The following is a 14,075-nucleotide window of genomic DNA, read 5'->3' on the forward strand; positions in this document are numbered from 1 at the left end:
CCCCCCCCCCCCCCCCCCCCATATATAATAAAAATGGGCAAGTCCACTATTTTTTTTGTCAAGTGTTGGACCTGTAGAAAAATGTCTTTGTGCCAAATCCAATATAAATTAGGAAAAATATGGCTGAGTAATTGACCCCAAACTCCAGAATTATGCTTTTTTGTGAGCTGTGACTCCCCTAAAAAGAGTCAAAATGCGAAATGCTAACTTTTTTTCCAAGGACAATGTGTTGGGTGCATTAAAATTTATATTTGTGCCAATTTTTATTTTGACAGCTGTAAATATGACTGCATAGGAGCCCAAAATATACATTTTTGGACTGTTTTACCTTTGATCTCATATCTGAACATACTGGACCAAAGTAGAACCTTATCAAGTCTCAAGTTAAAGCACAAAGAAATAATGGAATGGCAGTCAACTGAAAAGTGTTTAGAAGAAGATGAAAGCAAGAAGAAACAAAATAATAACAGTATGTCTGTTTGGAGAGACATAAAGTTGAATAAACTATCTAACAGAACATATTAACCAAGTGGTATATGTATATATCTAAGCATATGATTAATAAACAATTCACTATGTGGATGTGCTTGAAGAACAACTGACTAAAAGAAAACTACCCATATGCTTAAGGAGCAGCTGAACTACATTATCTTTTGACAACTTGAGAAAGCTCTTTCTTTTTTACAAAGCTACAAGACAATTAATTGATTTTACAATTAGATGACTTTTGGATCATTGCTTGCTCATACAAATGAGATATGCACATCTGTGTGAAGAAATGATTAATAACCAACTTCTTCCAATCTAACTGGAGAACAACTGATCATTATGTTACTTAAGAATAAGTGATTAAAAATCTGATCAAAGATTTCATTTACCTTGGTTCTGAGAGTAGGACAAGTCTATCATACTCTTATTGCCAGTATTATTGTCACTGCAAATACTGGGAAGTTTCAAGTTTCCAGATGTTTTTCGAAAACCCATGACACTTCTTCCTTTAGGCAAACCTACAATATCAAATCCTATTAATGTAATATTCTTACAAAAATTGTAATTTTTTTTACATCACTTAACACGCACACAGCCAATTATTTGATTTATAAATGTATTGTTTTCTACAAACACACATGGCATGTATATTATTTTTTTGTAAATAAAGTATTTGGGAAGATATTTTTTCTGAACTGATTAATGAAATTATATAAGACTCATAAATAAAGCAGTTTTTGAACAATAAATAAATGCCTCAATACATTATGTTTCTCTTCTTTTTTTAACTAGTTTAATTGAGTATAGCTTATGGTTGAAACTTATCAAAATGAATACAGTTTTATTAGAAAACACCAATTATGGCTGTAGAATATAAAGTTATTAAAAAAAAGAGTAATATATTTCTCTCATTTTATCTTTCATATAAAACTGCATTTACCTGTTCTTGATGGTAAAATGTTTGGCAGCCAAGAGACTCCTGATCTAAAAGTTGACAGAAACCTGCTTTTTAACCTATTATGTACATTCCTTTCAGCTTCTCCATTCTGTCCACTTGAAGTAACACAAGCAACACCTGGAGAGTGTTCTCCTAACTAAGCAGACAATCAAAACAATACAATTTCTATATTAAAGCCTTCACTAAACTGATAAAAATCATACTTTTATTTATAACAATGTATTAATGCTTCTTATGTTAAGATATAGTATTGTGTTTTACGTATGTTAAAAATCAAAAGTGGAAGTAGTTGTGTATATACGCATCTTAAATTATTTACAAATACAATGTAAATTAACACAATTTTACAATAACAGAATACTGTGAAACAATAAAATTCAAGAGCAAATAACATTTACGATGTGTCTTAACAAAATAATTAATTTTAGATAAAATTGAGGTTTTATAATCCTGGAAATTAGTTTTGAACTAGTTAGTTACTGAGCTCCTTACTATAATGAGATAACTATGAATATGATATCTTCCACTAAAGATCTGCCCGAATGAAACTGACTTGAGGTTGAGATCACCACTACAGTGGAAAATATACCTTCCATTCTGATCATTGAATCTGAACAGCAATGCGTATTACCTCTACAGTTTGATTGTCCACAACTTCCCAAGCACTGTCCATCTCTAATCCCTCCAAAGGACCACTAGTGGTAGAAACACTGTTATCGCTGATTGGGCCATTATACAGAGTTTGATCTACTGTACCTGGTACATCTGAGGTCCCTTCACTTGTAGGGCTTTCATCATGGTGTGGAGAATCCTGGCTCTGGTAGATATATATAGTAAGTTTAAGATTACTATTAAGACCTTCTTATTGAATGTGTTTAATGAAACAAGAAAAGTAAGTATTAAACTTCCAGCTGAAAAAAAGATGAAGTTTTTAACTTTAAAATTTTGTTATTATAGGCTAACACATCACCAGATATAGAACTTGAGTTATATTTAAAACTTTCACTCTTGTGAGCAATGTGTCCAAATAAATTGCTTTTATTAGAGAAACTAATAGAAATACCTCAGATTTAACACTTGGGCTGGACAAAACTGTGCCTTTACTGCCAGAGCCATCATCAGAATGTGGACTACCCTCACCTGGGTCTGATGGTTTATCATCCTTTTCCCAAGATCCCCCAGATTCATTACCTTTGTGCTTCTTGTTAGCATAGAAATCTGGACCATGAACAGTTTTAACATGTTTCCGTAGTGAGCTTGGATCTGTATAACGTTTGGTACAACCAGGAGCCTTGCATACATATGGTTTCTAATAAAAAGAAAAATAAATTTCTATTTTCATTAACAAATTTAACCAATGATTCAAGAAAAATGTATCAATGAGATTGTGGGAACAAAATATTTTAATTTTGTTATTAAAGTTTATATAATGTACAGAGTTACCAAAATGTACGTAAACCAAACATTAATTAACCTATTTCTGAAAAGTTTCAATTTCTAAGGTAAATGTGTACTTTTCAGTTAGTGAATCCCCCTTTTTTCACTTAATTAATTTCAATTCCAAGGAGTAAAACTAATATGCAAATAATCTTATTTTCTTAAGAAAGTAAGCCTAGCATGGCTTGGTGGTTAGAGCATTCAACTCGTAATCTGAGGGTCGCGAGTTCGAATCCTATCACTAAACATGCTTTCCCTTTCAGCTGTGGTGGCATTATAATGTGATGGTCAATCTAACTATTCATTGGTAAAAAGTAGCCCCAGAGTTGGCAGTAAGTGGTGTTGATTAGCTGTGTTCCCTCTAGTCTATTATTTCAAAATTAGGGAGAGTTAGTGCAGGTAGCCCTCAAATAGCTTTGCACAAAATTCAAACAAACAAACAAATCTTAAAGTATTCTTTTTATTTTTCAGAAGTTAACTATAATTAGTAAAGGATATGATTGAACTGAAGTTATAACCTAAGCTTAGCAGAAATATATTACAATATATCCTTTAATATACCTCCAAATGTCATCTGATTTTCAAAAAAGAAATGTTACTCTGCTGCAGCTACAACAAAGCTTATTAAAAATTTACTACAGTATAATTTATTGCTTTTTGAAGCATAAACATTTAATAAATTAAATACTTAGTATTTCCACAGTACGTGAATAAAAAATTCCAAAATTTGTTCTGTCCAAAAAGAGTTTATTTAAATGATTAATTTCATAACTGTTGAGCAAATAAGTTCTGTTCATTCAAACAGTGCTCTTCACTAAATTGTACACAAACAGAGTATAAAACTTATATTTTTAAATAAAGCAAAATTCTAGCTGTTCAAACATTACAGTCTTACCTCATTTGAATGAGTTCTATTCTGATGTTTGGCCCGATCAGAAGCATTACTGAATGCCTTGGTACAACCCGGGAACTCGCACACATAAGGTTTCTCCCCTGTATGAGACCTAAGATGAGTCTTCAAGTTTTCCAGTCTAGAGTAGGCTTTGCTACAACCTTCAAACTAAACATAAACAAATCTATATACTTATGATGCATCATTGTCAAAAATATATATTTTTAACAATGTTTGTTAAAACAGAGGGTTCCACTTATACTTTTGTTTTGATTTTTCTTTTGCAAATATTATTTCATGGTTACTTAAATAAAAATATAATAAAATTTTATGCAGGTGATTTTAGACTCTTAGATTTGAATTCTATGTACACTAGATCTTCAGTAACATATAATTTTTATTGTAAATAGATATTGTAAAGTCCTAGAAGTACATAACTCATTTTTTATATTACCAGCTTTTATGCCATTCATTATCACAAAAATGTAAGTTAAAAATAACAATTTAAATGAAATGCTACACTAAAATTAAATTGAAAGAATGCTGAATTTTGAAACATATTTAGTTTTCAGTAACGTTCAGATATTTCAGTGATGGTTTACCCAACTTATTTAAAATAGCAATTTTAAATGTTCTATCAAATAACAGACATTTTTAAAATTTTCTTAACCTTCTTAAGATTTCTTTGATGTTTTTGTTAGGTCATATTAAACTTTTTTTAACCTCACAACATCTCTTACTAATACTTCCTTTACTGATATTTTTATTCTGCTCAATTTCATTGTTTTTTTACTAATACTATTATGCTAATAAAGTAAACTTCCTGTGAATTTTCGTAGTTTTCTTTAGAAATATCTGGTTTTGCAGAACTTACTGTGCATTTATGTGGTTTTTCTCCAGTGTGCCGTCTCATGTGAACAACCAGCATATACTGAGCTTTGAAAGGCTTTTCTTCTCGGGAACAATCTTCCCATCGGCACACAAAAGATTTCTTGTTTCCATGGATGTGATCATTATTTATATGCTGAAAAATTCCAAGTTTAGCCAAAAGTTTTCTTTTTTCAATTAAGTATAATTGCATGAGAATGATGTATGGTTGAAATTCTTCAAAATTGATAAAGTTTGATTATGAGAAAAACATCAATATGGTGAAACATGTTTTGCATACTAAGATATATTTATAAAATTAAATTAAATCACATTATGGCTGTAGAATTGACAGTTGTTAAAAAAAAAGGTAGTATATCTCCCTCATTTGATGTATTACATTGTTAATTTTACAAGTTCAGCTAAAGTTTAAAAACTTTCTGAATTAAATTAAATCACATTATGGCTGTAGAATTTACAGTTGTTAAAAAAAAGGGTAGTATATTTCCCTCATTTGATGTATTACATTGTTAATTTTACAAGTTCAGCTAAAGTTTAAAAACTTTCTGCATTATTCATCTTTAAATCATTTGCCTACATCTCACTGGATCATTCACATTTACCAGCCCCTTCAATAATAGTAGGTTAAACGTAGAAACACTAAAAGAACATGCTGACTTTATAAAGCAACTTAAAACTGAAGTTTGTTTTACAACAGAACTAAATTATAATTTTATCTTAATAATATCCCCATTACTGATTACTCTGATTTATGCAATACAAATAACTATTTGATAGCTCAATAACAATTAAAGTGCTTTGCTGTACTTTCCTAGACTCGTGCAATTCAAAACAGTCTAGATGTTCAGGTGTTTCTTTGTCAGTTTTAACTACCACATTAAATATTAAACATTTGCAAGTTTGAATGGAAGTTCAAAAATTATAGTAAGTTCACATTTAAATGCACCTTCAACTAATCATAACCTTACTAATTAAATAACATTTTCATTGTTATAAGCTAGTATAACAACTCAAATTTAACAATACAAACTTCAGAGAAATACCTTTACAAGATCATCTTGAGTACCAAACTCCTTTTCACAGTCTTTCCAATGACAGTTTGTTTCCACAAAATCCCCAGGTTCATCTTTGAGGTCTATACTTACATCTCGGTCATCATCCACTCTACATGCTTCACCAGCTAAACTGTTTGTTGCTTCTTTCTTAATATTGTTTTTTCTACTTCCTTCTGAATCAACTGTGCTGCTAACTATGTTGCTCGCCATTTCTCGACTACCAACAACATTGATCTGGTGTAAACAAATAAACAATTACACATCTTGATCAATCACTTTCCATTTAGGCTTAAAATAATTTTATTACTAACCATTTTTATTAAAAAGCCAAAAAAAAAGTTCTAGATGATTTAACAGCTTCAACCACAATCTGGATAAGTATAATATGATGCAACAATAAAACATTTCTACAAATCAAAGTTTAATAACCAAAATTATCTATTACTTAGAATAAGAAATGGATCTCTTAGCTTCCTATAAGTGTTCTAAATGATACCTCAATAAAACATATGATTATTCAAGTAAAGCAAATAACTATTCAATAAAACTGGTTACTGAAATGTTCAGGTAATGAAGTGAATAACAATAAATGTATTGGGTAGAAACTTCCCATCTCTATTACTTATAGAAATGCTACTCACACCAGAATCAAATTTCATGGTTCCAACAGAGCTACCTGGAACTCCAAACCCATGGTTAGTTAGCAGTGATTGCTGTGGAAGGCCAGAGTTAGGTGGGAAAACAACAGAAGAGCCAAGACCTCCCTGGCACATCAGTTGATGGAGTTGTTGAAGATGTGGAGGAACAGTGGGTGGTGAGATGCCCATTGCTGGACTCAGGGTTCCTGATCAAATTATCAAAGTCATTTACTCATTTCAGTACAACTTAGTCTTTTGTTTTGAACAAAATATACACTATGTTTCTATAGTTTCATAGAAGCACAGCCCATATATAAAATAAATTGCATGCACAGAAAAAAATAATAATCAAAACAATTATTCAACAAAATAAGTTTAAAAAGAAGAAACAATTGACAAATACAATATATGTTGCACTTTTGTGATATTTAGGTACTCTGAGGCAAAACAGAGGATCACAAATATCTGTATTACAGCACATTCCATAAATGTTATGCAGAGAATAAAATTAACATGAACAACAAAGAAAATCTTATTCACAAATAGAAATATTGTGAGGTCTTTACCAATATTGGTAATTTAATACAAAATGATAAAAACCCTATAATCTGATCACTTTTGAAAGGTGGACCTTTCTTCCTCAGGGGCAAACTGGTAATCTAATTTTATTGTTTGTTGGTTTAATTTTCTCTCAAAACTACTTGAAAGCTATTGGCACTACCCATCCCTAATTTTGAAGGAATAAACAAGAGAGAAGGCAATCAGTAAACACAACACCAACCACAAGCTCTTGGGCTACTCTTTTAATTAACAAATAGCAAGGTTGATCTTCACGTTATAATGTTGCCATGGTTGAAAGGGTGAACATGTTCAGAAATAGATTTCTATCCCACAGTCCACATATTGTTAGTCAAGTGTCCTAACTACCAGAATACTCCAGATCCCACAAACTTTGATAATGATTGTGTGAGCTCTGGCTGCTCAAAAGAGCATGTATATACAAGAAAATGCCAGGAAACATAATTATAATGATGCTACAATCTAACCAAATTCATAGCAGAGTATTCTACAATCAACAACATATGTATACACATAAAGCTTAAATGTAGCTCAGTACTGTTTCGTGGAACTGAAATTTCTAGAACGCCTCCATACAGCTATAAATATAACCAACGCGATGCGCAAAAAAGAATATCTATTATTAGTTTACTATAGTCAGTGTGCTATAAACGTCGGAAGCTATAACTGTGATTGTAATAACGCTTATCAATCGGAAAACTTCAGATATTTGACCAGGAACCTTTACAAAGTTCGAACATTACAAATCGTTTAACTTCAGTGGATTCTCATCCGACATTAATACTTTTACGAAAACATTACCTAACGTCATCGGTGGAAACTCAATCTCTAATAGGTGTATGAAGAGTGAAGACTACAGCTCCCTGTTACGTGAATTGTGTCTTAAGTCAACTCGTAATTAATTCGCTCATCGTAAACCCTTGTTAAGATATCAAAGAAGTTACAGACTAAAAGGAAGACTTTATATTGTTTGCAAGATTGTGAAACTTTGGTTAGAAATCACTGTTTGTAATAACTGTTATTGTAAATTGAATTGTTGTGTGTATATTAAAACGTATTTGTGTTAAAAACGAAAACTGTGTGTATCAATCTTGTTGGCAAATATCATAAACTGACAAAATATCGGCTTTTAACTACAATTTAACTACTAAATTTAAAGTACAATTTAACTACTAAATTTAAAGTATCATTTAGCTCGGTTTCAGACCATTCGAAATTCTAATACGTAACAGTTGTAAGACACAAAGCTACACAATGGGCTCTGCTATGCCCACTGCATGTATCGAAACCCAATGTTTAGCTATATAAGATCTCAGACTTATTGTTAAGCCACTGAAGTGGGGTGGGGCTAACTAAACAAGAACATCCAACTACCAATAACGTGAAAAACAATAAGAATATACAGTTACTAGCAGCTGACATGATAGAAGCAATTGTGATTTTAGATAAAAAGAAGAAAAAATGGAAATAAATATTTTCAAACTATCTGTATTTCTATTTGATATCAATAAATAGCTAACGTCCCAATCCGTCTGTATGACCTTCCAAAAATGCATAAAGAGAACATATCCCATTACCACCAATCACCAGTTGCATAAATTCACCTACATATAACCTTTCTAAACACGTTGTAGGTTTATTACACCCTTTAGTTGGTAATAGTCCGTGACATATAAGAAATAGTTTTGAATCTACTAATTACCTTCAAACAATATTCATTAATGAAAGTGAAGAAATGATATGGTTTGATGTTGTAAGCCTGTTTACATATTGTTGCGACAGCGGAAGTCACGAAAGTCACGTGACGCTGGTAACACGTGATGAGTTTCTAGAAGGATCATGAAGGCCCAAGTGTTTGCCAGACGCCCTCTATTTTAGTATATAAACCCGACAAATGATTGCAGATATAGAGACAGATAATAAAGTAAACCCAGCGGTAGTAACGGTAAGTAAAGTGCGTGAATCGTTGTGAATTATAGCGTGTGTTCAAGTTAAAGTGACGGTGGAAATTCTGTGTATTGCAAAGTTGTATTGAGAAAGAATAAACTAGTTTTATTTAAGAAAGGACTTGTATCGCTGAAGTTCCTCGGGAAGAATTTATACCGGAAATTAACAAACGACCAGAGACATAACAATATATACCCACCAAATTGGCCGTAGCGTTTCAAAACCAGATTGAACGAAAACAAGAGCCTAACTGAACGGACGTCACTATCACCAGATGACATTTGTACACTGTTAAAACTGGCCCGGCATGGCTAGGTGGTTAGGGCGATCGACTCGTAATCTGGGGGTTGCGGGTTCGAATCCCCATCCCACCAAACATGCTCGCCCTTTCAGCAGTGGGGGCATTATAAGGTGACGGTCAATCCCATTATTCGTTGTTAAAAGAGTAGCCCAAGAGTTGGCGGTGGGTGGTGATGACTAGCTGCCTTCCCTCTAGTCTTACACTGCTAAATTAGGGACGGCTAGCCCTTGTGTAGCATTGCGCCAAATTCAAAAACAAACAAACAAACTGTTAAAACTATGCCTTGATGTTACCCAATTAGTTCCAATACAATGAGTAGTATTACCAACAAATCCATCGTACAACTATGGAGTTGCTAATTTCAACTATTGTAGCAGCTTTAGTTATGAAAACCTTCGATATCAAGCCTTAGAAAGCTTCAAAAATTAAAAGCTATAAAACATACGTGGATGATATTTCACCATTCTAGATATATATATATAATAAAAACTCGGAGAAACTGTTTTGGATCACCTTTGCGGTATTAATAACCAAGATTAAGAATCTCAAGGAAAACTGTCCTTCTTGCATATTTCAGTTAACATACAAGAAAACAGAACTTGAACTTCTACTGTAGATCGGAAACCTCTGAATGTAGAAAAAAATAACTTGAATTTAATTCCCACCAATGCTTCAAGCTTAACATGCAGATTGTTAGACAAAATCACATCCTAGATTGTAAAAATAGTGGTTATAGCTAAATGTAATAACGAATTTAAACACATTTTCCCATGAGTTATGGAGGAACCCAAGAGACAACAAAAACAAATAAACATAATAAGTACCAGTACACCACGCGTTACCACCATAATTGTATATAATCACCTATAGTGAATCCCAACACACAGAGTAAACACTTAGAAAAATACTAGACTTGTCGAAAGGTCTGGCAAGTATTTTTTAACCATTCGTTTAATGAAATTGCTATATAATTTTGTGTTTAAACTTTAATTTGGTCTGGTGTGTCACAAAAAAGTTTTTAATGCTACTTTTTAACTCTCCTTTACATTAAAAACAGCATTTAACTGTTAGAGTAAATATTAATATAAATAATCGTAAGTCTCACCTTGACATGTTTACCCTTATAAGTAGAGAAAACATTTTATCCATGTTATTTTACGCTTATATCATTGAACTCACATAATTTGAAGTTTAATATAAGCTTCTTTTTGAAGTGAAATTAAACAGCCCTCAATTTTGATCAAAGTTGTACTTATACCTCATATTAAAGAATAAGGTTGGTTTGTTTGTTTTAGAGCAAAGCCACACTGGGCTATCTGCTGTGTCCACTTCGGGGAAATTGAACCCTATATTTTAGCGTTGTAAGTCCGTAGACTTACGTTGTACCATCGGGGAATTAAATATTTAAGGAAATTGAGATTGTGATTACTATTAACAATAGCTCACACTTTACAACAACACAGAATATCATTAGCCTTAGTATATTTTTAATACTGTATTCTTTATTCCGTCCCTTTGGGTTTCTTAAGGATTAGAAGAGTGTCGGTATTTCAACCAATTATGTTCGCGATATCCATTTTTGACGACGCGTTCTGCTCAATATAGAGCTCAACAGGCCATCTGGAACACAATAAATACAGTACTGAAGAAGCATGATGATTAATAATCATATTTGTCATAAGACATTAGTATTAGGCTTATTATTGTTTTTAATAATACATTCTTGATTAAGTCCTTATGGGGGGGGGGGGGTAAGAAGAGTGTATATTAGCATGATAAAATCAATACAGAGCTCATAAGGGCGGCTGGGATTGAATAAAGAACATAGTATTAAAATATATAATATGCCTAATACTAATGTCTTATTAGAAAAGCCGCTCACGCGCGGTCACACTATAGCATTATTCCAATTGTTTAGAGATATTAGTTTTTACTGTTGACTACAAGAGCAGTTGCAAGTCGTTATGTATTAAATAGTTTACATACCAGCAGAAAGATGGCCATATGATCCACTGGCACTAGAACTTCGGGATCCATTCATGAAAGACATCAAGGAATTCGGAGAAAACCTAATCATGGAATTGATGTCAAAAACATCTGAATAGGGTGAATTGGACAAAGCACGCTTCCTTCCATGTCGAAACCCTGGTCTAGGACTATTCAGACTAGAGCCTAAAATATGCAAACCAGCCAAGAGGTAAGGAAACAATATCTCTCAATCCTACTTTCAGGATATCTTACAGAAGCTAATAGTTTTGTTCTGGTACTAGCTTATGGCAGGAAATAAACATGCAATACTTCTTTATCATATTATGTAAATCTCGAACTGTAACTGCAATTGATTTTATTCTCAGTCTATAAAATGAAAAAAACATAAGTGTCACAAGTATACGATTTATATTAGCACAAAATAATAGTATAAAAGTAAAGAAAAGTAATACAGTTTTAACATTGTATACCAAAACTTTATTATACTTACTATCCACTGAAAAACCTACATCAGCGGCTGAGTTAGGTAGAAGAGGCTGGAAGTCTCCAACCAATCCTCGTTGGTTGAGTGTTGCCATTTGATGCAGATAGTCTGGATGCATTGTTAGACCTGCATAAATTCAAAATCCTAAATTACTGACCAGTTATAAAACTTAACTTTACTTGTCAAAAATGACGTATTTATAATAGCTTAAGTGTAGAATATGTAATATCTACTTTCATACAACAATACCCTTCTTAATTACTCATGACGTACTATCTCTAAGAGGTAAACTATGTGACTGTTAAGTATTTAATTAATGCCTTAGAATTTAACACTTTCTTTCCACCAAACATTTTAGTTTAACAATAACTATGATATGCTGAGATTTTACACAATCACAAAACTGTGTAGAGATTTAACACGTTTCTTACAAAAGGAAACACAGATTTAAAATTTGAAATGAAATATAAACAAGAACAGGCCCGACGACAGAGGGGAGAGGGGGGGGGGCAACTGCCCAGAAGCCCTAGCGAATGGAACCTAGTTATACCGTAAAGCCCGCAAAGCATCTTTAGGATATATCTTCATTTAATCATAGTTTTGGCTTTTCTTTGCACATAGACGTTTGATAAATTAAGAATGATTGAAATAATAATTTGAGTAATAATTAAAATATACTTGTTACTTTATAAATTTAATATATATTTGTTGTTACTATATTAACGTTCTTACCCTTATACTGTAAAGGCTGTTTCTATGATTTTGCTTTGTATATGAGCTCGTTGCTGTTCTAATTTAGGATCTTCTTTTTTTAATAAGTTCTTTAAAATGCTAAAAAAAGGATAAATAAAGTGGCCCGGCGAGGATGTATGCCCCGGGGCCCGTGCTGGCTCTCGACTCTCCTGCACAGAAGTAACTGTTTAACAGTTGTCACATCGTATTTCTCCCAGTTCCATAGGTCGATAATATGACTAATATATAACTAAAACCTATTTCTACAAAGAGGTATTAATCATCAAAATACAAGCAGAAAATATGGTATTTAAAAAAACTTTAACTAGTTTTATTAACGCACTGCATGTTTCTTCTTACAGTTCCTTGGAAAGTTCATAAAAAACTGATGTAAAGTAACAATCCTCAAACCATCAATAAATAACATAATTTCAAGAACATTTATTTATTTTTATTCCAAAGTCAGGAACACATTTCATCTACCTAAAAACCATTTGCTTTGTGAAGTAGCTTCTGTTCTCACAGTGAATTTATCTCCTTTATCATCATTTTGAAAACATCTTGTTTCCAATGGCAGATGCATTATTCTTTCAACACTAGAGACATTTTGGCCAGCAGAGATTATTATATGATCAATACAATATTTCAATTTGCACAAAATTCCTCATGGCCAGCACATTCATCAAGTTTCTGGAGAAATCATTCTGCAACTGTACAGACCAGATAAAACTTCTCTTAATGTTGATTTTATATATTGTTACGACAGCGGAAATCACGTGACGCTGGTAACACGTCATGAGATTCTCGAAGGATCTTGACTTTTCCTGGCAACTCTAGTCTTTTCTAGGCGCCATCTTTTCTTGTATATAAGCCCGGCAAATAAAGCGGAGATATAATAGCAGATAGAGAGATACAGAGACAGATAAGTGAGTCAAGCGAACGGTAGTGACCATAAGAATAGTGCATGAATCGTTGTGAATTATAGCGTGTATTTAAGTTAAAGTGATTGTGGAAATTCTGTGTATTGCAGAGTTGCATTGAGAGAGAATAAACTAGTTTTATTTAAAGAAAGGTCTTGTATTGCTGAAGTTCCTCGTGAAGAATTTATACCGGAAATTAACAAACGACCAGAGACATAACAAATTGGTGTCAGAGAGTGGAACAGGAAAGAGAGATAAAAAAAGAAAAGAAGAAGAAGATGGAAACGAGAGGTGGCAAATCAAACTACAGCTTACCAAATTTGATGGCAGCAATACAAGAACAGCAAAAGAAACAAGAAGAGAGATTACAACAGCTGTTGGAGGAAAAAGAAAAGAAACAAGAGGAACTAGAAATTAAAAAAGAAGAGAGACTACAGCAGTGGTTGGAGGAGAAAGAAAATGAACAAGCAGAGAGACTACAGCAGTGGTAACAGGAACAAAAAAAGAAACAAGAAGTACAAATGGAAAAGCTTAGTAAATTTCAAAGTGAATTAAATACCTTAAAGGATGATTTACTGTCTTTAACACAAGAATGATATATTAGCCATGGACCTAATCAGCCCCAGACAACGGAAAGCCCCTTCCAGAACCCACAACTAAACCCTAAGGCAGACATCTTCAGTCCTGTCAGAAGTCACATTCCAGACATAAGTGTCAGCAATAGGGTGATCTAGTACAAAGGAAGCCACAGGAATTCGATGGGAAA

At 32.8% G+C, this 14,075-nt stretch overlaps 1 protein-coding gene across 2 annotated transcripts in view; it reads right to left on the bottom strand.

Moving 5' to 3' along the window:
• LOC106461024 (transcriptional activator cubitus interruptus-like) overlaps positions 1-14,075 on the bottom strand; it is a 92,986-nt gene that overhangs the window by 6,494 nt on the left and 72,417 nt on the right. For both annotated transcript variants that reach the window (XM_022387833.1, XM_022387832.1), the window contains 10 exons: positions 11,664-11,783; positions 11,171-11,356; positions 6,361-6,563; positions 5,708-5,953; positions 4,651-4,800; positions 3,780-3,944; positions 2,511-2,756; positions 2,079-2,264; positions 1,430-1,583; positions 879-1,007 (listed from right to left, as the gene is read on the bottom strand). In XM_022387833.1, coding sequence (XP_022243541.1) covers positions 879-1,007; positions 1,430-1,583; positions 2,079-2,264; positions 2,511-2,756; positions 3,780-3,944; positions 4,651-4,800; positions 5,708-5,953; positions 6,361-6,563; positions 11,171-11,356; positions 11,664-11,783 — 1,785 coding nt within the window. The remainder of the gene's footprint in view (positions 1-878; positions 1,008-1,429; positions 1,584-2,078; positions 2,265-2,510; positions 2,757-3,779; positions 3,945-4,650; positions 4,801-5,707; positions 5,954-6,360; positions 6,564-11,170; positions 11,357-11,663; positions 11,784-14,075) is intronic.

This window comes from Limulus polyphemus, unplaced genomic scaffold (assembly GCF_000517525.1).
Source record: "Limulus polyphemus unplaced genomic scaffold, Limulus_polyphemus-2.1.2 Scaffold882, whole genome shotgun sequence".
NCBI lineage: Eukaryota > Metazoa > Arthropoda > Merostomata > Xiphosura > Limulidae > Limulus > Limulus polyphemus.